General features: G+C 40.5%; 1 protein-coding gene across 2 annotated transcripts in view; it reads left to right on the top strand.

Annotated features, from left to right (window-relative positions):
* RFX5 (regulatory factor X5) overlaps window positions 1–25,733 on the top strand; it is a 654,045-nt gene that overhangs the window by 75,196 nt on the left and 553,116 nt on the right. For both annotated transcript variants that reach the window (XM_044080629.1, XM_044080628.1), the window contains exon 2: window positions 9,221–9,338. In XM_044080629.1, coding sequence (XP_043936564.1) covers window positions 9,226–9,338 — 113 coding nt within the window. In that variant the 5' untranslated portion in view covers window positions 9,221–9,225. The remainder of the gene's footprint in view (window positions 1–9,220; window positions 9,339–25,733) is intronic.

The following is a 25,733-nucleotide window of genomic DNA, read 5'->3' as shown; positions in this document are numbered from 1 at the left end:
TTGGAGAAATTAAAGCAAGAGAAAAGCCATTGTGGGGTATAACAAATTAGAAAATTAATAATAACCACTTTGATAGAGAGGCATTAGCAATGCAAGAAATTTAAAGAGACAGTGAAAAACATCTGTTTTTCCAGTTTTTCGTGCTGTTCTTCTTCTTTTAAGGTGACCAAGCCTCCCTTGAGAATCAGTACAAGCACTACTGGTAATTTATTAATGTGGAGGTGAAGCAGATTCGCAAGGAACAGAAGAGGGTAGGGCATCTAGACCAGACTGTTTTTTTCCCCTATGATATGTATCTGAAAGAGGTAGGACATTTTATTTAGTTGGCTGATGTCATTCATTCTTAAAACTGTGTGCCACCCTCTTCAAAGCAGGATATGATAAGGGTAACTTACAGACCTATTTCTATTTTAAATTGTGATTTATAAACTTTACGCATGGCAAAAGGGTTGGGCAAGTTTATTTTCACATTGCTTCACATGGATCAGACAGGCATTGTTCTTGGTGATGCAGCATTTATCTAGTTCTATTACAAATACTAATATACTGTTTGTTTATATTTAAGGTATATTTATATATATTAACTGTATTTAAATTATTGTTTATATTTGTATTTATTTGTCGGGTAAATACTATCCTTATTAAGGACATGTCTAGAAAAGTTCAGACACCATTAGTAGTGAATCTAGATGCACAGAAGGCATTTGACAGTGTTGATTAGTTCTGTCTTTTTAAAATGCTGAGCCACATGGAGTTCTCTTGTAAATCTAGGTTAGGCTTTCTTCAGCATTTAAGCTTTCCAGTGTAGTAAGCAAGGGTGCCTCCCTTTCCCCACTCCTATTGCCACTATGTTTAAAATTGGCAGAGTGACAGAGAGTGATACCTACAAGGGGTTGTACTATAAAAGACCAACCAGTGAAATTTTCACTTTGTCGATGGCTATTGTTTGTCTGGCTAACTCAAACAGGACTTTGGCATTGCTTCCAAAGAGTTACAGAAATTGGAAACAGTTAATATAATGACTATTATCTTGGACATGTTAAACAATGTCCATTGAGCTGAGATAGTGGTGTTTGGGAGGCAGGCTCTAATCATCTGTCATACTTTGGTCTGAAATTAGGTAATTCACTCAGTGTTTTTGCACGTCTAATTTATAAAGATATTTATAAAGATATTTATAAAGATATTTTCCTCTCAAACTCAGGAACCCCACACAGCCTTCCTGAAGACACTGGAGGGTATAAATGTATCTCCAAACACCATCATATTGGGTGACTTCAACTACCCGAATATAGACTGGGAACATTACTCAAGCCCTAACTTTCGGTTCCTGGAGTTCATAAATTCAAATGCCATGGAACAGCTAGTCACTGTTCCCACGAGAGGAGAAAATATACTAGATCTCATTGTCACAAACATGGGGACAAAATGCTCCGTATATCCCTCATTGGTGAGATCTGATCATAAACTAATCTCACTGGAAATCCACCCCAAACAAAAGACCATAGTGAAGAACTTCTCTAAAGCAAACTTCACACTACTCAAGACTGGTGTGGTATCCTTCAAGGCCCCTGAGTCAGAGGAAACCACAACCCAAGCTGGAAGCCCTTACAAATGCCTTCTATGAACACCTCCAGGACTGCATGGATCAGGCAATCCCAAATAAAACCAAGACTCTTTCCACAAAGGGCAAACGTCCAGTCTGGTGGACCCCAGCCGTTAACAAACCTTACAATAAGAGGAGAAAGCTATTACATGATAGAACAAAATCCATAAAGGAAGTCACCCTGATCATTATTAGTAAAAAAATACGAGCACTCATAAAATCAACTAAGGCCAATTTTGAGAGAAAAATTGCCATGGATTCAAAGGACAATCATAAGGCCTTTTTCAGCTATGTTAGGAACCTGGGTGGAAACTCACAGATATGCTCAGAATTAGTCCAAAATGATACAAAAATCACTGAACCCACAGACATTGCCAACATACTGGCAGACAGGTTCAGTGCAAACTTCACCCCTCTCCCCTAAAGGAGAGATAACTATCCCAGCCGAGTGTAGCCTCCCGGACATCTCAAATGCAGGTGAAAGCTGCTCTCTCTAAAGCTAAAAACACAGCATCAATGGGACCCGGATGGTGTCCCGGCTGTGTGCAACACGAGCTAAATGAGGAATTAAATCCGCACATAAGGCAGCTGTTTAATCTCAGCCTTACCACAGGATACGTGCCCAAGGGTGGGGTGACAGCAACTGTGGTCCCACTCCAAAGGTGGTGCCTCTACGGACCCTGGTAATTACCCATAAGCTTAACAAGTCTAGTCTGCAAAGCTATGGAGAGGATCATAATGGAGCTCATAAACAAAGATATAGGGGACTTGCAGACATTGGACCCGACCCAGTTTGGCTTTGTCAAGGGAAGATCATGCCTTTTGAACTTGGTGACTTCTTGAAATAGTCACCAAGGCCATTGATGAGGAAAGGCAGTCCATACAGCCTACCTTGACCTTGCACGACACAATACCCCACTGGTATTGTAGAAAAACTACCAGCTTAAATGTAAACCCATATGTCACAAGATGGGTTAGCAAACTGGCTTAAGGACAGAACCCACAGGGTTAGAGTTGCTGGCGCTGTGTCAGACTCCAAGCCGGTCACAAGTGGTGTCCCACAGGTCCTTGGCTATTGTTTGGCATCTACTGTACAGGCCAACATGGGAGGACTTTGGCTGACAAAGTTTGCAGATGACTGCAAACTGGATAGTGGAAAGTGCATCGGACACGGATATCCTTCAGAAGGGACTCACGGAAACAGATAGCTGGTGCCAGAGCCATGGCCTGAAGTTAAGCGCCAAAAATGTATAGTCATACCCTTCGGGAAAAACAAGGTAACCCCAAGCTACCATATAGGTGGCAATCCACTAAGCACAGAAGAGGTTATCAGGGACCTGGGGACCCAGGTTGACAGTGGCCTTTCTTTTGACACTCACATTGCTAAAGTGGTTAGAAAGACCTTCTACATTGCCCACCTGATCATGAAGGGATTCACATCCAGATCTAGTGAGGTCATTGTTCCCCTGTACTCTTCACTTATCAGACCAATGATCGAGTACAATGCCCCATTCGGGATGCATCTCACCCGACATCTGCAGCAATTGGAGAGACCCAAAAGTTCCTCACCAAAAGGATAAAGGAACTCCAAAATCTGTCATATGCTGCCAGATTGAAGAAACTCCAGCTCTATTCAGTCATACCGTCTGCTCAGAGGTGACATGTGCCTGACATACAAGGCCATGTCCAACCGGAATTAATGGACATGCTCCACCTCAAAAATCCAAATCCACCAAAACCACTAGAGCAAGCGACTTAAACCTTAGCACGGATATAAATTGGGCGTGCTGGAGGGATAGATTTATCACTCAGAGACTCCCTATGCTGTGGAATAAAATCCCGGTCCATGTGAGGCAGAGCACCTCGCTGACTCTGTTCAAGAGAAATCTAGACCTGTGGATGGGAGATCGTAGGTTTACCCTGGGAATCATCTCTGGGTCACTGCTGGACAGAGGCACAACAAACTAATGGGCACAGTATTTTTTCATATAAGGGGTTGTGGGCTAGGCTTATAAATGCCTTAGGGCAGATAGCCTAGTATAAACCTATGAACCTATGAACCTATAATGTATGTTCAGAGACTGAAAGGGATGTTTCTATACTTTATCCGGGGATTCAAAAATTTAAGTTGGTTTGTGATGCAGTTAGTGACGTAGCACAAGGATTACAACTAATTTTCATAAAGTTAGAAAAATATTCACAGAGTTTCTTTGGACAAGAGGTAATCTTAGAATAAACTGGAAGGTTTTAGCACAGTAAACTTTACTCCTTACCTATTCTTGATGGTGATGGGATGGATAGGCCCTATCCAAGAGTCTTCCTTGATATTTTACTATTTACTTCTAAGGAAAAAGCAATAACTTGCGAATGAAAGAAGAGCAATTCACCCACAGGAGAGGAAGTACTTTTTTATGAGGTGTCTGTCTCTGAATTGTCTAGAAGATCTAAAAAGACAAGAGAAACGACTTACTCTAGACCCGTCAGATACTGGTATAGGTGTTTGTTTGCTAGCAGTATTATAGTACCTGAGAGCCTTATGTAATTATAGTTGCAGATTAAGACTGTTCATTCTTAGACTGATACTGCAGTCCTACAGGTGTTTTTGCTTGGTATTGGATCATTTTATTTATTATAGTTCTATTCTATCAACTGTATTACTCAAACAAAAAGCATTCCTACAACTTAACATAGTAACCCTCCCACCATACCTATTACCCACAGAGCACTATCATAACGTTTCCTTAATAAACAAACACATTCAAAAACTGAGAAAAATAATAACCTCATGCATATCAAAACTAGTCCTAAGTGGAGACATCCACCCCAACCCTGGCCCCACCATCTCCAACCTCACTCCTCATAATCGGACTAGAAACCACAACTTCTCCCAAATCACAGCCACTAGAAAGCCAAGTGACTTCCTTCTACTAAGCCTAAATATTAGAAGTATATCCAACAAGGTCCATGAACTCCATGCCACCATAGACTTGTACTCCCCAGATATAGTCATCCTGACAGGAAACCTGGCTAAAACCTCTCATTACCAGTGAGCAAATCCTCCCTACCGGTTACGGCATACTAGAAGTAGACTGGCTAAACAAGAAAGGAGGCGGTATAGCTATAATATTTAAACAGCATCTAAACATCCATATCTTAAAATCATCAGCTCCACAAATAGGCAGTGAAGAAATAATATATACCAACCTCAAAATAAAACCATCAACATAATTGGATGCTACTTCCCACCTGGCCAAAACATCTCTCCACTAGAAAACCTCCTCAGCTGGTCTACCCACCATCTCCCCCAAGAAACTATAATTTTAGGTGATTTCAGTATTGACTGGCAGTCCTATTCTGGCAACCATCCAACCCATCATCTAAACCTTCATGGCTTCACCCAACTAGTCCAGTCGCCAACCAGGATAAATAAAAACTCCAACAAGCACACTACCCTGGATTGGATACTAGTCTGTAAAAGCCCCCAGTCATATATAGCAAGCTGCTTATCAGATAACCTCAGTGATCACTCCCCAACATTCCTACTCAAAAAAACACCTATACCAAGCTAAACCTGTCCTCTTCCGTCAAATACGTAATAAACTAAACTTTAACCCACTCACATTCATCTCATCCCTCAAAGAATGTTAACTGGCATCCTCTAAAGTACCTCAGTCTTGATGACGCAGTTGAATTTTTTAATACTACCTTCCTGAGCATCCTTAATTACCACGCTCCCATAAGACTTTCCAGAACCAAAGCACAACCCTCCCCATGGCTACAGAAAACCAGTAAGTCAGAAATGAAAAACAGGGATAAAGCCTTTGAGCACTGGCACAAAACCAAAACCCCCTCGACTCGACAGAAATTCCTAGAACTACGCAATAGAGTCAAAAAGCTAATAAAACAGGACAAAGTCCAGTACTACCAGTCTTCCCTAGACTCCTCCTAACACAACCCCAAACAATTCTGGTCCTCCATAAACTCCATCCTCCACCCAGGTAAAGCCAGTACCCCTCCTCCTAACATCCCTCACTCCTCCGAAAATATTGCTACCTTATTCAACACACACTTCAAACGAACCATACTATCACTAACTAGACAACACAACCCCCCTCCCCTCCAAACCACACCTTCAACTAGTAATCTCCCCACTGTCTTCTCTTTTCTCCTGTTCGTACCTCCAACATAAAAAAACTCTTAACTAAACTTAAGCCCACCAAATTAGCAGCAGACAACCTCCCAAGTGAATACCTACAAATCGCAGCTGATGCTCTAGCCTACCCAGTATCCATCTTGATTAACCCATCTCTGTCAGAAAGTTACGTTCCCACACTATGGAAAGTATCGCATATAATTTCCCTCCAGAAAGGCGGCCCCTTCACAGAACTAACCAATTACCGCCCCATAGCTATTCTCTCTCCACTCTCCAAAATACTAGAGAGGTGCATTCACTCTCAGATCTCAGACTGCCTCCTTACTAACAACCACTTTTCCAATACTCAGCATTGTTTCCGATCAAACCATAGCACCACCACTGCCTTACTCTTTACTAACACTTTCCTTCAGCATAAAAACAATGGCTATCTCTCCTCTGCTACTTTCCTAGACCTATCTAAAGCATTTGACATGGTCCCACACAAACAACTTATCTCTGTCCTCCTTAACCTATCCTTCTCTCAATCAGTCACCAACTGGTTTTAGAGTTACCTGTCTGACCGCCAACAATCCCCAACTACCTGTCTCTATAGGGGTTCCCCAAGGATCCATCCTTGAACCCCTACTCTTCTCTGTTTTCACCAATAATCTAGCCTCTGCCACCAAACATGGCACACTCATACAATACGCAGATGACTCAACCATCATCTGCTCATACCCAAACTGCAAAAAGTCACACAGGAAGCCTTTTCCTCTGTTGAAACTTGGTTATCCGATGCCCAGTTAATACTCAACCCAAACAAAACTAAACTACTCATCCTCCAACCCACCAAACATACTCAAAACAACTCTCACTTTAACGTCACAGCAAAATCCAACACCACTGTACACCCAACAGAACACACCAAATTGCTTGGAGTGGAAATAGACAATAAAGTAAAATTTGACATTCACATATCCATGACCATAAAAAAGTCCTCAAAAAACTAGGAGCGTTATATAGAAATAAGCAACTTCCCACCAAAGCAGCAAAGATTTCAGTAGCAAATTCCCACCTTATCTCCACCCTACTTTATGCCTCTCTAATATATACCAACCTAAGCAATGCGATCTAAACAAGCTCGAGACCTGCTACAACAAAACCGCCAAATTCGCCCCAGGGGTTTCCTACCATAGTCACCACTGTCTCTCACTTGCTGAACTGGGCTGGCTTGAACTCCCTCACCTCCTTCAATGGTATCAACTCACACTCGCCCACAAACTAGTAAACCATCCACTAAAAGTCCCATCCCTGCAAAATCTACTCCAACCCTATCGCACCACCAGACCACTAAGATCCAGCAACAAAAATCACTTACAGGTTACTAAAGCCAATAACTCTGCTGGAGAAGCACTATTCTCTTGCGCCATAGCCAAATTATGGAACTCCCTCTCACCCACAGTTACCTCCGTACCATCATGCACCCACTTCAAACCTTTACTAACAGCGGACATAAAAACATGCTGGCTATGCCCTTGCAACTCCCCCTCTAATATCACCCACCCCATCCACCCCACTAACTACCTTGATTATAGCAAGGTCGGATGCTCATAAGCCTAATTATTGTACAGCAGGAACTTCTTATTGTAACAATTGTTAATGTATGTTATATACTTTGCAGATGATAAAGATTCTAGTTGTCTACTGATGTACTATGTTCTTCATCTGCAACTATGTTTGTAATTGTTAATTGCTATGTTGATCAAATTAATTGCTATAGTCCAATATAACTACTGTCTGTATATTGTCACTGTGGAGCTTTTCTCCCCGGGCCTCCGCTGAAAATGGACCTACATCCAGTCGGACACTCCCAGTCAACAAATGTAAATAAATAAATAAATAGTATTGTTTGCAACACAGGTCTACAGGATCTAAATTTGCTGACAAAATCTAATGTTGGTAACCAAGATATTTGTTATGAGTGTTAAACTTCAGGTTGTATAAACAAAATGTGTTTTGCATCTTTATTGTAATGCATGGAGCTCTATGATTATGCTTCAATACTGAGGAACATAAGGCTTATTAAGGACTCTCTTCACCACTGTTAAGCTCTAGTCGCATGCTAGAGCATTAGCAGCAGTCAGCAGCCTCCATAGAAGAGCAGCAGGAAACGCAGACAGCTTATTCAACCTTCCAAAAGAATATTTGTTTGTTGTTTTGCTGCTTCCCACCGCTCTTCTGTGGTGGGTATTCTGTGTAGCAGCAATACAGTTAAGAAAGCTGTAACAGTTAATACACAGTGTTCCCATGCTTTTTTTCCCTAACTTTTGTAGTATATGGGAACAGGTAAAGCTCTGTATTGGGGTCTCTAATTGTAACCTGTTTTGTTAAGTTCCTTGCTGTTCAGATGAGTTTCTTGACATCTGTGTCTCAGATACATAGCAAGCTGGTTATAATCAGAGACCCGATCATAATCCTCTGTATCTAACTTTCATAGTGATTAAGCTGAAATCAGGGTCTACTGGGTCTGGTCATTACTGCAGATGAACACTTGTGACTAGTTCACATGTCAATTACAAAAAGAAGGAAAAAGTAATGAAGTTGACATGGAACACTTACATTTCTCTTAAGTATTACTCCCTTAGTACTTAGAACATATGCCAAGTTTGGCACATAGGTCCTCTAAAGTCTCTTCAAAGCAAGAAGTTCTGGTCTCTTTTTTCAGTTATATTGTTAGTGCTTGTCTGTTGTAAATTATCGCTCCAGAATGCTGTTTGCTTGTATTAATGTTTTTGAACAGCACCACCATTCAGAATAGTGCACTCCTTTTCCTTTTCCCTGCAAAAAATAGAAGAACCATCTGGTTCCACTTGCTTTGTCAAAGGCTAAAAATTACATAAACAGTAGGTGGCATTTAAGAAGAATTGTTGTAAGTTCCTGCTGCCACAAACCTTGCTTTCTCTTGCAGATGCAATGGTGCAGGTAGAACGTAAATTCTGACTCTAAAACTAACTGTAATAAATTGTAGCACCCTGGGGAATTACTTTGTGTATTAGCTATTTCTTTGCTTATTGGAAGATTCTCCTGTAGTTCGTGGCGGAAGGATAGTTGGTTGCAAGTAAAACTGTTTTGCAAGATATAAAATGTAGAATTGTAATAATAGATACATGTTTAAAAGTGAGCACATTTCCATTATAGCTGTTACATGAAAACTGATTTTAGAATAAATAAAAATTAAGTTTTTGATGTTCTGTAGCCAAATCCAAAATTCTTCAGTAGAAGCTTAAATTTTACATACCTTTTTACATCAAGACATTTTGGCTAGTCCACTGTCTTCCAACCATTTATGTGTACTGGTTGTTTTGTTTCATGAGAATGGTCTGTTTGTTCATTTTTTTCTCATTATTTAATACTGGCTGTTTTACTGTTAAATTTTATTTTACCAAAGATCTTAACCGCATTTGATTTTGCTTTTTTAGGCGCAATGACTAAAGACAAGCCTCAGATGAAACTGCGAGAGCATCTAGGATCATGTAGTCCTGGAGAAGATGCTACTGAACCAAATACGTTGCTGCAGAAACTGAGGAATAATATATCGTAAGGGATGGCCTTTGTACATTGTGTCATTATGTAGTTGTATTTATTTTGATTTTACTTATTTCATTATACAGCTTACTGTTACTTTTTCTACTGGTGCTGTTTTAGTCATAGAGCAGCATACTCCATAACAATATCTTTACATTTTAAGTTATCCTTTGTGGTTGCCTAGCAGTGGTATACTGCTGTGTTTTCTTGGAAGAATTTCTGATTGTTCACTGGTTTGATTGTCAAGGCTGTCACCTGCTGGCCTGTGAGGAGCTTGAGTATCATAATTTGTCAGTTTCCATTTCCAATATACATATCAGGATTGTTTTTGAAGCAATTTAATTACTGACTTAATCTGTAAGGGAATGATTACTCCATAATCATGGGAGGAGTTGTGCAATTTTAACTATTGTACTTTTTTTCTGTTTTTTATTTATTGACATTTTATTACCAGGAAATTCCAACTGGGTAGGAGTCCATTTTCAGCAGAGGCTCAGGAGGAAAAGCTCCAAAAGTGTTACAAAACTTTTTAAGAACAACAATTTTTACAATCTTGAAAAACATCTATAGTTTAAATAATTATACCAAATTAGCCATAATATGAAAACATTGGTTAAGAATAGCTACAAGTTATATGACAATGATATAATATTTTTAGAGAAATTTTAGCCAGTCTGTAGAGAAATTAAAGGTAAGTTAGTGTAACACAAATAGTAATTGTAGTATGAAGTGAGAAAAAAAGCAGGCTTATGGTATATTTAGAGACAAAGCCAGTGCACCGAAATTGATAGAAGTAAAGGAGTGAGTGAAGAAGAGAGAGTAAGGAGGTGTAAGGTATGAACAGATACTTATTCACATTTAGGGATATAGTTTATCTTGGTGTTGAGCAAGAACAGAGACAGATTTTTGCTGGGAAGTCTTTTAGAATAGTTTTGAAGGAGGTGAGGGTATTGACCTGATGAATACAGGTAAGGAGTTCCAGGCCTTAGCAACATGGTAAGGTACAGACAGCGCCCTAGCAGATTTGATAGGTTTGTGGACAGACAGGAGTTTTGGTAATTGGATTATAATGACTGAGTGGGAACATAGTTCTGTAGAATGGTATTTAATGCTGGACAAGCAGATGGATGCTGGATAATTTTATAGGTGGTAAGAAGCTGTGTATATGTTAGTTGATGAGGTAGTTCTAACCAATTTAGGCTTTTAGTGCTATACAGTGTGCTGGAGGATGGCCACGGTGGTACAGAAGTTAGCATTGCCAACTCACAGCAAGAGGTTCTCCGGTTCGATTCTCGGCTGGGGTGCCTTCTGTGTGGAGTCTGCATGTCCTCCCTGTGGTTGCGTGGGTTTCCTCCGTGTGCACCCGTTTCCTCCCACATCCCAAAGACATGCTGCAGGTGGATTGGACACTCTAAATTGGCCCTAGGTGTGAGTGTGTGTGTGTGTGTGCCTTCTGTGGAAGGTTGGGTGCTGGGCTTGCAACTCGACACCGTAAAACTCCACTGCCAATCATGAACGGACAGGTGATCTTCTGTGGTGACCCCTAACCGGTAAAAGCAGAAAGAAGAAGAAGAGTGCTATACAGTGCTGGGTTCTGAAAGGAGTATTTGCTGCACATTTAGCAACTTTGTTATAGCATTGTTCAAGTTTTTGATTTTTGTCGTGCCTGAAGGTTAGGAAGGATGGAATCATCATAAAGAAGTGTAGAGAGGCGATAAGTAGTGGCAATTATAATTTTAGTTGTGTTGGTGAGAAAGCTTTTGGCTCTGTAAAGCATCCCTAGTTTTTGTTGAGTTTTTCTTATGCAGTTTTGTATATGCAGGTCGAATTTAAGATTATCCTCTACTATCATCCCCAATAATTTGCTATGAAAAGTGACTTAAATGTTTGTATTAACAGAGAGAGGACATTATTTATTTATTTTTTCATGAGAGAGAGATTTTGGGAAAAACAGTAGTATTTTTTTTTTTGGGGGGGGGGCATTAAGCATATGTTGTGAGTTACAAAACCATGTTTCAGTGGCTGTTAAAGCTTCCTGAGTAATTATTGGAGATGTGCCATGTTGTTTGATGTGCAAATGAGTGTGGAGTCATCTGTGTATTGTATTGGGGAAGCCTGTTGTGTGGATGCCTGGAGGATGTTGGTGAGAATGTTAAAGAAGAGGAGACCAAGGATAGATTGGGAGGTATGGAGAGAGGGTGGAGTACCATTTTACTGACTGATATCTACTGAGCAGGTAGCTTTTGAAACATAGAAGGGAGGACTGAGCCAGACCTAGTGAGGACATTTGAAGTAGAAATTTGCAGTATCAAACTGTGTTGAAGGCTTTAGACAAGTCTGCAAATATGTAGGAGACTAGTTTACCATTATCCCTAGCTTTATTGGTGGTGCCCATATTGATGTGTATGTTTAGTGTTATGTTTTCCAGTCTGGTCTTAGCTCCTCCGGCAGTGTGTTTTAAGCATCAACTTTCCAGTAGAGCTGGATCAGACATTACCTTGTAGAAAGTATAAAGGTCATCTCTACATAACTCTTTAGGAAGCAGAATTGAATTACTGTTCCTAAAAGAACCTTGAATTTTTAAGTAAAGGATCAATGCACATTTCTTAGTTCTTTCAGGTGGCTTACTAGAAGCCTGCAGAAAGCAACACTGTATTTGATAATGGGTCATGTCAGTGAGCGTTGTTTTCCTGGAGTGACTAGGCATACTCTCTAAAATGAGATAAATTTGCTTTTTAGACTTCAGTAGACACAAAGTGATCACAGTTTTAAATTGTTGAATACCATTGTCCATATATTTGTAATGATTTATATTTTTTATGATTTGATCATTTATTTTGTAATAAGATTTTCTGTCGTTTTTGCCAAGTCTCTTGGCAATTATGGGCCCAATTCTAAATGATTTGCTGTAAACCTGTTTATAGATGGGCCTTACACCGAAGTAAGTCACATACATTGAGAATAGGTCTTTTGGAATCAGGGCAGACTCAGTGAGAGCAGCTCTTTTGGTACCTGGCCCAAAATGTGAAGTCATTAATACTTTACCAGGTGTGTACTTTTGCACATCGGAGAAAGTGAGCATCTTTTCTTGAAGTAGTTTTATTACCCATTTTGAAGTCATTGCTGTTATTTGTTGCCCATGTTTCATATTTAAGAGGACAGTACAAAAAGAAATTGCTGGAGTACAAACCCTTTCAAACCCTGTCAGGGTAGATGGGGCTTTAGCCCAGTCTGACTTGTTGTACGTTGCTGAATAGCCACTGTTTTACTCATTCATTTACATATGGATTGACATTATGCATCATTAGTTATTGAACACCTGCAAACAGTCACGATAAAAGTCTAACCTGGTCAAGTGTTTGGGCTATGGACTTATCAATCCCTTAATCGGACTCAAATTCTGGGACTGCTCCTGTGGTGGGCTTCTACAGATTCTGTTAGTAAAAGTATTTCAAGAAAGGCTAGTCTGTTCAATGCAGTTTTTTTGGGATATTCAGCGGTTGTTCAATCAGACAGAAATATTTAAGGAAACTGTTGCCAGTTGTCAAGTCATATATGGGATGCCTACCTCATCTTCAGTACATAGTGTCCAACCGGTCTACCAGCTACTCTTCACCCCCAAGACTTATTCTGTTTTCTAAGGGATCCAATATCTGTCTGCCTGGGATGATATGTTGGACAAGCCACGCTGCTTCGCAAGGGATGGCTTACACCTGTCACCACTGGGCTTCCGGATATTGGCTAAGGCTCTTGCCATCCCCATAATGCCTTTTTTAGGCAAGGCTCAAAAGACAAACCCACCTCCTTAGAAAACGAAAATGGAAAAAAACTAAGGGTAATGCTGCTCAACGCCAGAAGTCTAAATCTCAAGATGCAGGCACTTGAAGCACTCCTCAGCATGGAGAACATTGACGTCTGTGCAGTAACTGAAACCTGGTTCAAGGCTCCTGAGAGCACCCCAGCGCTACCAGGCTATACCTCGTATCATGCTTTTCGCCCCCAAACCCCAGCCGAACCACAAAGGGGGGGAGGGTGTCCATATTCATAAAGGACACCCACACCTCCAGGTTAGTAGCAACACATGAAGCAACACAGACCATACAGGTGCAACTAACCATAGGCAAAACTGCTATACAACTGGTAGTATGTTACAGACCACCCTCCCAATCTCAAGAACCCCACTCAGCCTTCCTGAAGACATTGGAGGATATGAATGTATCACAAAATACCATCATACTGGGAGACTTCAACTACCCAAACATAGATTGGGTACATTATTCTAGCCCTAATACCCTAGCTCAAAGGTTCCTGGAATTCGTAAATTCAGATGCACTGGAACAACTAGTCACCTCTCCCACTAGGGGAGAAAATATACTAGACCTGATCATCACAAACATGGGGACAAAATGCTCCACACCGGAAGTATACCGCTCACTAGTGAGATCTGACCACAAACTAATCACCTTGGATATACATATCCCACCTCCACCCCCAGCACAAAAGACCACAGTGAAAAACTTCTCAAAAGCAGACTTTACTCTTCTTAAGAAGGAGATGGTATCCTTTAAGCCCACTGTGCCAGTAGATACCACATCCCGCAATGCCGAATCCTTCACAAATGCTTTCTATGGACATATCCAGGAATGCATGGATCATGCAATCCCAAACAAATCCAAGTCCCTCTCCACCAAATGTAAGCGTCCTGTCTGGTGGACCTCAGCCATAAACAAATTGTATAACAAAAGAAGGAAGCTACTGCACGTCAGAGTGAAATCCCATGAAGGGAAGACGTCTCTGATCAACATTAGTAGAAAACTACGTTCTCTCATAAAAATATCCAAGGCAAACTTTGAGAGAAAAATAGCTAAGGACACTAAAGATAACCACAAAGCCTTCTTCAGCTATGTTAGAAACCTGGAGGAAACCCTCAGATATGCTCTGAGTTGGTTCACAAAACAAAAATACACTGAACCCACAGATATTGCTAACATTCTGGCTGAAAGGTTCAGTGCAAACTTCTCGCCTCCTTCACCCCTAAAAGAAGAAATACTTATCCCAGCTGAATGTAATCTCCCTGTCATCTCAGATGTCCAAGTGAGAACCGCCCTAAACAAAGCAAAAAACACAGCATCAATGGGACCTGACGGTATCCCGGGGTGCGTGTTACAAGAACTCCAAGAGGAGCTAAACCCACACATAAAAATTCTATTTAATCTTAGCCTTACTTCGGGTTATGTACCTGTACACTGGCGTACAGCAACAGTGGTCCCACTCCACAAGGGGGGTGCCTCTACAGACCCTGGAAACTACCGCCCCATAAGCTTAACTAGCCTGTTCTGCAAAGCTATGGAAAGAATCATTATGGAACTTATAAACAGAGACATAGGGGACCTACAGACACTTGACCCCACCCAGTTCGGCTTTGTGAAGGGCAGATCCTGCCTTTTAAACCTGGTTGACTTTTTCGAAACAGTCACTAGAGCCATTGATGAGGGCAAAGCAGTCCATACAGCATACCTGGACTTGGCTAAGGCCTTCGACACAATACCCCACTCAGGCATCATAGATAAGCTAAACAGCTTAAAAGTAAACCCCTATGTCACTAGATGGGTTGCAAACTGGCTAAAGGACAGAACCCATAAAGTTAAAATCGCTGGAGCAATGTCAGACTCAAAGCCAGTCACAAGTGGTGTCCCACAGGGATCTGTCCTGGGACCCCTCTTGTTCGGCATTTATTTCTCAGATGTTAAAGCAAACATGGGAGGGCTGTGGCTGACAAAGTTCGCAGATGACTGCAAACTAGGCACCATAGTCGATACACCAGCTGACACACACATCCTACAAAAAGGCCTCACTGAAACGGACAACTGGTGCCGTAGTCACGGCCTTAAACTGAATGCCAAAAAATGTATAGTCATCCCTTTTGGAAAAAACAAAGTACCCACAAGTTATCACATAGACAGCAACCCACTGAGTACGGAAAAAGTAATCAGAGACCTGGGGACCCAAGCAGACAGCGACCTCTCATTTGACACCCACGTTGCCAAAGTGGTTAGAAAAACATTCTACCTTGCACACCTCATCATGAAGGGATTCACATCCAGATCCAAGGATGTCATTGTACCCTTATATTCCTCCCTCATCAGACCCATGATTGAGTACAATGCCCCATTTGGTATGTACCTCACCCGGACTTTCAACAGCTGGAGAGACCACAGAAGTACCTCACCAAAAGGATCAAGGGTCTCCAACATATGTCTTATTCTGCCAGACTAAAGAAACTTCAGCTCTATTCAGTGGCATACTGCCTGCTCAGGGGTGATCTCTGCCTGACGTACAAGGCCATGTCCAATCAGGATTTGATGGACATGCTCCACCTCAAAAAATCCAAATCCATCAGGACCACGAGAGTGAAAGACTTAAACCTCGGCACAAGTATGAATAGGACATGCTGGAGGGATAGATTCATAACCCAAAGGCTTCCCATGCTTTGGAATAGGACCCCAGTTCGTATTAGGCAGAGCCCCTCACTGACTCTCTTCAAGAGAAATCTTGATGAGTGGATGGGAGATCGAAAATTTACCCCAGGGGTCTCATCTGGGTCACTGCTAGACAGGGGCACAGTAAACTAATTCTATTATATAAGGGGACCTTCATTGTGTCACTACTAGACAGAGGCACAGTATTCTAGATTTATTCTGTACATTTTTGTACCATTTCATGGGGTGGCAAAAGCCACATCACTATGGCTAGGCTTACAAATGCCCCAGGGCAGATAGCCTAGTACTATACTATGAAACTATACTATGGTATATTTGGAGACAAAGCCAGTGCACAGAAATTGATAGAAGTAAAGGAGTGAGTGAAGAAGAGAGAGTAAGGAGGTGTAAGGTATGAACAGATACTTATTCACATTTAGGGATATAGTTTATCTTGGTGTTGAGCAAGAACAGAGCCAGATTTTTGCTGGGAAGTCTTTTAGAATAGTTTTGGAGGAGGTGAGGGTATTGACCTGATGAATACAGGTAAGGAGTTCCAGGCCTTAGCAACATGGTAAGAGTACAGACAACGCCTAGCAGATTTGATAGGTTTGTGGACAGACAGGAGTTTTGGTAATTGGATTATAATGACTGAGTGGGAACATAGTTCTGTAGAATGGTATTTAATGCTGGACAAGCAGATGGATGCTGGATAATTTTATAGGTGGTAAGAAGCTGTGTATATGTTAGTTGATGAGGTAGTTCTAACCAATTTAGGCTTTTAGTGCTATACAGTGTGCTGGAGGGCGGCCACGGTGGTACAGAAGTTAGCATTGCCAACTCACAGCAAGAGGTTCTCCGGTTCGATTCTCGGCTGGGGTGCCTTCTGTGTGGAGTCTGCATGTCCTCCCTGTGGTTGCGTGGGTTTCCTCCGTGTGCACCCGTTTCCTCCCACATCCCAAAGACATGCTGTAGGTGGATTGGACACTCTAAATTGGCCCTAGGTGTGAGTGTGTGTGTGTGTGTGCCTTCTGTGGAAGGTTGGGTGCTGGGCTGGCAACTCGACACCGTAAAACTCCACTGCCAATCATGAACGGACAGGTGATCTGCTGTGGCGACCCCTAACTGGGAAAAGCAGAAAGAAGAAGAAGAGTGCTATACAGTGCTGGGTTCTGAAAGGAGTATTTGCTGCAGATTTAGCAACTTTGTTATAGCGTTGTTCAAGTTTTTGATTTTTGTCGTGCCTGAAGGTTAGGAAGGATGGAATCATCATAAAGAAGTTTAGAGAGGCGATAAGTAGTGGCAATTATAGTTTTAGTTGTGTTGGTGAGAAAGCTTTTGGCTCTGTAATGCATCTCTAGTTTTTGTTGAGTTTTTCTTATGCAGTTTTGTATACGCAGGTCGAATTTAAGATTATCCTCTACTATCATCCCCAATAATTTGCTATGAAAAGTGACTTAAATGTTTGTATTAACAGAGAGAGGACATTATTTATTTATTTTGTCATGAGAGAGAGATTTTGGGGAAAAAAGTAGTATTTTTTTTGGGGGGGGGGCATTAAGCATATGTTGTGAGTTACAAAACCATGTTTCAGTGGCTGTTAAAGCTTCCTGAGTAATTTTTGGAGATGTGCCATGTTGTCTGATGTGCAAATGAGTGTGGAGTCATCTGTGTATTGTATTGGGGAAGCCTGTTGTGTGGATGCTTGGAGGATGTTGGTGAGAATGTTAAAGAAGAGGAGACCAAGGATCGATTGGGAGGTATGGAGAGAGGGTGGAGTACCATTTTACTGACTGATATCTACTGAGCAGGTAGCTTTTGAAACATAGAAGGGAGGACTGAGCCAGACCTAGTGAGGACATTTGAAGTAGAAATTTGCAGTGTCAAACTGTGTTGAAGGCTTTAGACAAGTCTGCAAATATGTCGGAGACTAGTTTGCTGTTATCCCTAGCTTTATTGGTGGTGCCCATATTGATGTGTATGTTTAGTGCTATGTTTTCCAGTCTGGTCTTAGCTCCTCCGGCAGTGTGTTTTAAGCATCAACTTTCCAGTAGAGCTGGATCAGACATTACCTTGTAGAAAGTATAAAGGTCATCTCTACATAACTCTTTAGGAAGCAGAATTGAATTACTGTTCCTAAAAGAACCTTGAATTTTTAAGTAAAGGATCAATGCACATTTCTTAGTTCTTTCAGGTGGCTTACTAGAAGTCTGCAGAAAGCAACACTGTATTTGATAATGGGTCATGTCAGTGAGGTATAAGGTAATACGTTGTTTTCCTGGAGTGACTAGGCATACTCTCTAAAATGAGATAAATTTCCTTTTTAGACTTCAGTAGACACAAAGTGATCACAGTTTTAAATTGTTGAATACCATTGTCCATATATTTGTAATTTATATTTTTTATGATTTGATCATTTATTTTGTAATAAGATTTTTTGTCGTTTTTGCCAAGTCTCTTGGCAATGCACTTAACATTATGGGCCCAATTCTAAACAATTTGCTGTCAGTGTAAATGACTGTTTACACCGAGAGCAGGTCTTTTGGAATTTAGTCCCCAGTATAAGCCTGTTTATAGATGGGCCTTACACCGAAGTAAGTCACATACATTGAGAATAGGTCTTTTGGAATCAGGGCAGACTCACACTGAGAGCAGCTGTTTTGGTACCTGGCCCAAAATGTGAAGTCATTAATACTTTACCAGGTGTGTACTTTTGCACATCATCATGGAGAAAGTGAGCATCTTTTCTTGAAGTAGTTTTATTACCCATTTTGAAGTCATTGCTGTTATTTGTTGCCCATAGTTCGCTTTCATATTTAAGAAGGACAGTACAAAAAGAAATTGCTGGAGTACAAACCCTTTTTTGGTATCCCTGCTAACCCCTGTCAGGGTAGACGGGGAATTACCCCAGTCTGACTTGTTGTACTTTGCTGAATAGCCAGAGTTTTACTCATTAAATTACATATGGATTGACATTATGCTTAATTAGTTATTAGACACCTGCAAACAGTCACGATAAAGGAGTCTAACCTGGTCAAGTGTTTGGGCTATGGGCTTATCAATCCCTCACTCGGACACAAATTTTGGGACTGCTCCTGTGGTGGGCTTGTACAGATTCTGTTAGTAAAAGTATTTCAAGAAAGGCTAGTCTGTTCCAATGCAGTTTTTTTTTTTTTTTGGGATATCCAGCGGGTGTTAAATCAGACAGAAATATATGGAGGTTAAGGATCATGTAACTGTTGCCAGTTGTCAAGTCATATATGGGATGCCTACCTCATCTTTACCGGCCTGGCCCCCAGTACATAGTGTCCAACCCGGGTCTACCAGCTACTCTTCACCCCCCCAAGACTTATTCTGTTTTTTCTGGGGCCTGTTGTGGATCCTGAGGGTGTCCTGTGGTCTCAGCTCATCTGAGCTTCCATCTGGGAGCAATTTTTCTTTTTACAAATGAGCTACCCACTCCTTTTTCCCACCCCCAACACTCGTCCACATTCAGTGATTACATCCAAGGGCAACTCCCCTCTTTGGACCATGCCTCCACTTAGGGAGCATATCTGTGAGCACCCTCCCATCTTAGATGGACACACCCATCCCATCCCTGCAACTTCATCAGTCATCCAAGCTGCTAATTGAAGCCAGCTCAGCTAGACTGTAGTCAGGGCTTTATCTCTCTCTGTGCCATAGAGTGGCAAAAAAGGGTTGCCTTCTTTAAGGGTTAAAGCCTTTGTAGTTGTTAATCATATTGATTACTGCTGCCATAATCTTATATGGGTTAGATCCTGCCAAGGATATAACAGCCAGCCAGCTTCAGAAGTTTAGTGGCACGTTCCACGTATCTCAACCATCAGTCAACTCGAGCTCAGCTAACTAAAAAGACAGGTTTTGGGTGCTAAGTCCTTCGGAGCTTTCTTGCTGCTGAAGAGAGTTCTAATTTGTGAGCTGTAGAGGATAGATGGTTAGTTAGCTTGTGCTGTTCCATTGCTGGGCAAATAAAGTTCTCTTTGGGGAAAAACTTTCCATATTAAAAAAAATTATTTTTATTATACTTTCCTGTTTAGGAAAGTTATTTTTAAGCTAAGAATTTGTGATGTAATGGACTGTCTTGAGACTTTAATTTTAAAACAGGAGCACACTTTTTTCCTCTCAGTTTTAAAACTTATTTAAAGTAATTGAAAAACATATTTTCTGTGGATAATTTGTTTGTTTTACTTTTTGGGGCTAACCAAGTGTTTTAAAGTGCTTTTTACTATCTTTTGTGTGAAAAAAATGACTTTTAAAGACTTTAAATTTTTATCTGCATTTCCTGCTTGTTTTCCTCAGGAAAGTGGCACCATTTTTCACTTGACTAAGGAGCAAGCTACCGATCCCACAGTCTGTGCTTCTTCCAGCCACAAAAAGGCAAGCAATTTGCCTCAGCCACAGGTGGGTGACTCTGCTTGGTAATAGCTTGTTCCCCAGCCCACACATCTTTTACCCTGGATCCCTGTGGTGTAGCACCTACAGCCACAATGGAACTGGGGTAGCCATGATCTCTGGGGTTTTTGGGGGTCCCCTCAGAGGGCAAAGGAAAGACAAGCTTGTCAGTCCTGGGAAAGGGAATAGTGATGGTTACACTGTTTAGTTAGAATGCTGTGTCTGTCCATGGGGAGGCTGCCATTAATAACACTGTTTGTTTTTTTTTTCCAAACAGCTTTACTGAATTATCACTTGTGACAGGAAAATTTGCATTCATATAAAAATAATCAGCTATATTAACAAACTTTATGCTTCACTTATATTGCTATATATCATATAACCTAAGCAGTATTACATAAATGATTCAATTCCTGCTTTTTTTAAGCAAGAAACATCTTTATTAAACCATCATTTACTACATAGGCAATCATACATTTATATAAATGAAAACAAACCACACCAACACAATCCTAGTCTCAAGAATTTTACATCACAAACCACTCCCAGTTGCAAACATTATACATCACTTATAATATACCCCATATTTCTCAGTTAAACATTACATAGCTCATTTAAGTCCTGTCACCTTTTAGACCTCCTTCTTCCCTTGTATGTATTGTTCCCACAATTCCCATTTTTTCCTGTATAGTTTGCTCCTACTTTTTTCTAAAGATCTCATTTCCAGTTGTTTTATCTCTTGTATTGTACTCACTACTTCCAGTATATAGTTGGTTTAGATTTTGATTTCCATTTTCTAATAATTGCTTTTTTGGCAGCCACCATTATTAGACACAGCAAGGCATTACCAAGTCTAGGCAATTCCAATTCTGTATCATAGCTCAGAAAAATAATCTCCATCGTCAGACCAATCCAACCAACCAGAATCTCTGACGGTATATCCTGCAAGGTATCCTTAAAGTCCGTCAACTCACCACACTCCCAGAAAATATGTTCCCAATTACCACTTTCTTCCCCTTCATAGTTCCAGTATTTACTGTCTGCCTGATGAAAAATTTTGTGGAGTCTACTTGGGGTACAAAAATATCTATGTAAACATTTCCAAACAAAAATCCTAATCTCCTAGATTTTGTTGCATATTTGGGAGACATACATATATCCTCCCATTATAGCTGCGGTGGTGCAGCGGTAGCGTTTTTGCCTCACAGCAAGAGGTTCTCTTGTTCGATTCTCAGTTAGAGTGCCTTCTGTGTGGAGTGTGCATGTCCTCCCCGCAGTCGAGTGGCACTCGAAAGACATGCGTGAATGGGCGTGCCTTCGCTGAAGGTTAGACGTCGGGCTGGCAACTCGGCACCATAAAAAAACAATCTATTGCCAATCATTAGTGGACTGGAGTTCCGCTGTGGCGACCCCTAACCAGGAAAAGCTGAAAAGACAAACAACAACATATATCCTTCCATTGGTTCTTTGTGAATTGCTTAGCCAGTCTCTCTTCCCAATCCTTTCTAACCTCCTCTGGTTGATTCGTATAGTTATCATGCAATATTTTATATACTGTACTGATTATTTTTGTAATGGCAGCTTCTGTTCTAGGTTCTATTAAAAATTCTACCAGTGCTGGTCTTTCATTTAGGACCTCCCCACTCCTATTTTCTTCTGTTTGCCTGTACTCTGATATCAATCCCTGACAGGGAAGGCAGTTTCTAACCTGCAATACAAATAAATTCTTGACGCCATCCCATTTTGTCATCTTTCCCTCTTTAGTTATTTGCTCCCAATGCCTTGTTTCCTTTGCCAGTTTTCTCCAATAAATTCCAGCCCCCTCTTGCCTATTGTCTGTATCCCTAATTGCAGTCATCTCTATCAGCAGAATCTCCTTTCTCCATTCCCATGTTGTTGTTTAGTTCTTAGAATACTTTCAGCTACTTTATGGATACAATATTCTGCATGATTGTTGTTTTTCTCCTTAAACGCCTGCATCCAAAATCCAAGTCTCTCCTTGTTTCTTGAGCTTCCTCAGTGTTTCACCATCAACCATTTCCATTTTGAAATATAGTTTTATGTTTGTGGTGTATAGGAGTCTTAACTGTGTAACTCTGAAATACCCTTTCAAACTGGGTAATCCCCAATCCGCCCTGTACTACTGGTAGAATTAACTTCTCCCATTTGACTCTCTTGCTCTCTTCCCCTCCTAGATAAAGTCCTTCAGCTCTTTGTTAGTTGCTACCCACAACTTCTCCTCTGGTTGATAAAAATATGCCTGACCTGTATTATAAGACTAAAGGGACTAAAAACATTTTAACTGCTTGTTTCTTACTATCCATATCCATATAACAAAGCTTCCATTTTCTCAGTTTTTGTATTATCTTTTATTTACTCACTTCCCTCATATCCTTAGCTGCCACACTAGAATTATTTCAATCCATACTCCTTAGAAACAAAATATGGGCTAAATTGAGAGCTACCAAATGTCCATCTGATCACCTCCTCTTTAAACAGTTAAGAAATGCCACCAAGAAGGATACTCTTAGAGACAAAAAAAAAAGACTTCTACCTTCACCTCCAACAAACCACTCAACAAACTCCACAAAAATTTTGGTCAGGCATAAACTTCTTCAGCCAGGACACTCTACTATTCCTGCCCCATTAGGTTTCAACCATAATAATTTCAACCTGATCCCTGATGCCTTTAATAACTACTTTACAGAAGCCATTCAATCCCTAGCCAATTCTTTACCTCTAACTACTGCTTCCCCACCAAATACCTCCAAGACTTCATCTCCTACCTTTCATATACAACCTGTTCCTACATCTCTTATCTATAAGCTACTTAGAAAACTGAAACCTTGCACCCCGTCTGCCGACCGTCTCCCATCTGAATACCTACAAATTGCCACAAAAGCTATAAACTACCCCATATCTATCCTTATTAACAGAACTATCTCTGAAGGCAAAATCCCTACCATATGGAAAGTATCCCACATCATCCCTCTACATAAAGGTGGATCTTCTATTGAGCTTTCTAACTTTCGACCTATTGCCTTACTCTTCCCATTAGCTAAGATAATGGAAAAATGTATTTACAAACAACTACTCAACCACCTACTACAAAATAATCTACTAGCCACCTGCCAGCATGGCTTCAGACCATTCCACAGCACAACGACTGCCCTTCTATCCTTCACTGACTCTATAAATAAAAATCGTAACAATAATTCCTTTCCTCTGCACTATTTATTGACCTGTCAAAAGCCTTTGATATGGTTAACCATAACTTATTTCTAGACAAACTAAAGTACCATTCAGTTGATCCACAAGCATTACAATGGTTTAGGTGTTATCTTAAAAACAGACAGCAAGCAGTACTTTGGATAACAATCTGTCTTCATTACTTCCAGTAAATATTGGAGTCCCACAAGGCTCTATCTTAGGCCCCCTTCTTTTTTCCTTATTTATTAACGACCTCCACATGAACATACCTCAAGCCACCTGCATTCAATATGCAGATGACTCAACCTTAATCTGTACTGCTAAGAACATAGCCTCCCTCCAGTCCCTCACCCAAACTGTTTTCCAAAATGTTGAAAACTGGTTTATGCAACATTGCCTCCTCCTTAATCCAAAAAAAACAAAACTATTGCTTTTTACTCCAACTTATAAATCACCCACTCCATTCTTCTCTATAACCTCTAACATAACCCCAGATACTACCACCCACCTACTAGGTGTTACAATTGAAAATCATCTTAACTGTGATGACCATATTAGCTCCACCATAAAGTCTGTTAACAAAAAACTTGGTACTCTCTATAGAATTAAACCCTTCCTTACCCCCTCAGCCAGGAAAACTATTGCCTGGACCCACCTCATTTCTACCCTTTTCTATGCCTCTGCTATATACACTAACCTATCAAAAAACAACATCTCCAAACTTTCTACCTGTTGTAATAGCATAGCTAGATTCAACACATGCTCTCCCTTTAAAACTCACCACTGCCTTAACCTCAAACAACTAGGATGGCTAGAATTGCAGAACCATATACTCTGTCAACAGTTACTTATCACTCAAAAGATCCTATACCACCCCAATAATACCCCTATCCTCACTAATCTGATTTCACCATATAAAAATCTAGCTATACTACGTTCTGCTAATAAACTCCTGGTCTCCTTGATTAAATCTAACAACAAATCTGGTGACTCACTTTTCTCAAACACTACAGGTAAAAACTGGAATCGGCTCCCTCCTGAACTATCTACTCTAGCTTCTACTTCTCTATTCAAAAAACATATTAAAGAACATCTTAAAACTCAGTGGCTTTGTCCTTGTGCTAACCCAGACTGAAATCGTTTTCCCCTCCTGCTCATACCCCTTTCCCCACTCCCCTAACCTAAGCCTCCAAATCTAGTTACTTTTTTTTTTCATAGTAAGAGGATAAAATATAAGGACTTTACTCGGTTTTGCTCATACCCACTTTGTGTTTAGTATACTTGTTTTTTTTTGATTTAGTTTAACTTTTAGCATAATGTCTATAGTCTATATTTTTAATACTATATTTTTTCTTTTAACCAATGCTACCTCTGTACTGTTATTATACATGTCTTTGTTATATATTGTTAACTTTGTTACTGTTCATGCTTGGAGCTTTTCTCCCCGGGCCTCTACTGAAAATGGACATATATCCAGTTAGACTAGGCCGGTCAACAAATGTAAAATAAATAAATAAAAATTATCTTGTCCCCATAAATATGGGTATTTCTGAAACAGTTTGTGTGTGTACATAATTTACCGTGGTTGCCTTTGTTTTAGCTTCATTACTTTTGCATCCTGAAAAGATCTGATACTGTCTCAAAATGTTCCACAACACTGTAATGTTTTTGTCAGATTTTGTCAGGTACAAAATAATACTTGCAAATAAAGCCAGCGTTTCTTGAGTACCATACCAATTATATCCTTAAATTTCTGAGTCCATTATTTTCTTTGCCAATGGATCTAAATATAATGCAGATAATAAAGGAGAACGAGGACACTCATGTCTGGTTCCTGTGCTCAAGCAGAAATTATCAGAGAGGACCCCTCCCACTTTAATTTTCATCTTGGAACCCTCGTAGATTCTCCTTATCAACCTCATAATTTTTTCAGGAAATGCCAATACTTCCATTGCCCTGCTCATAAAGTCCCAGCTTACTCTGTCAAATGCTTTCTCTGCATCAACACCCACCAACAACAATGGTATTTTCTTACATTCTGCTTCTCTCTGGATCATCAGTGTTCTGTTAATGTCAAATGTTTGCCTCCCCTCTACAAAACCACATTGATTGATATCTATCAGTTTTGGCATTACTTTTGCCATTCTTTTAGCCATTATAGACATGAAACACTTTATAATCATAGTATAGTATCGAAATGGGCCTGTATGAACCTGGATCTGATGGATCCTTACCCTCTTTACGTATGACAGCTACCACTGCTTTCTTCCAGGATGGTGGTACTTCTCTTCTTAAGATACTGTTA

This window comes from Protopterus annectens, chromosome 8.part0 (genome assembly GCF_019279795.1).
Source record: "Protopterus annectens isolate FY-2018-M chromosome 8.part0, PAN1.0, whole genome shotgun sequence".
NCBI classification, from domain to species: domain Eukaryota; kingdom Metazoa; phylum Chordata; order Ceratodontiformes; family Protopteridae; genus Protopterus; species Protopterus annectens.
Note: the sequence above shows the minus strand (reverse complement) of the source record. Positions and strands in the feature narration are given on the sequence as shown.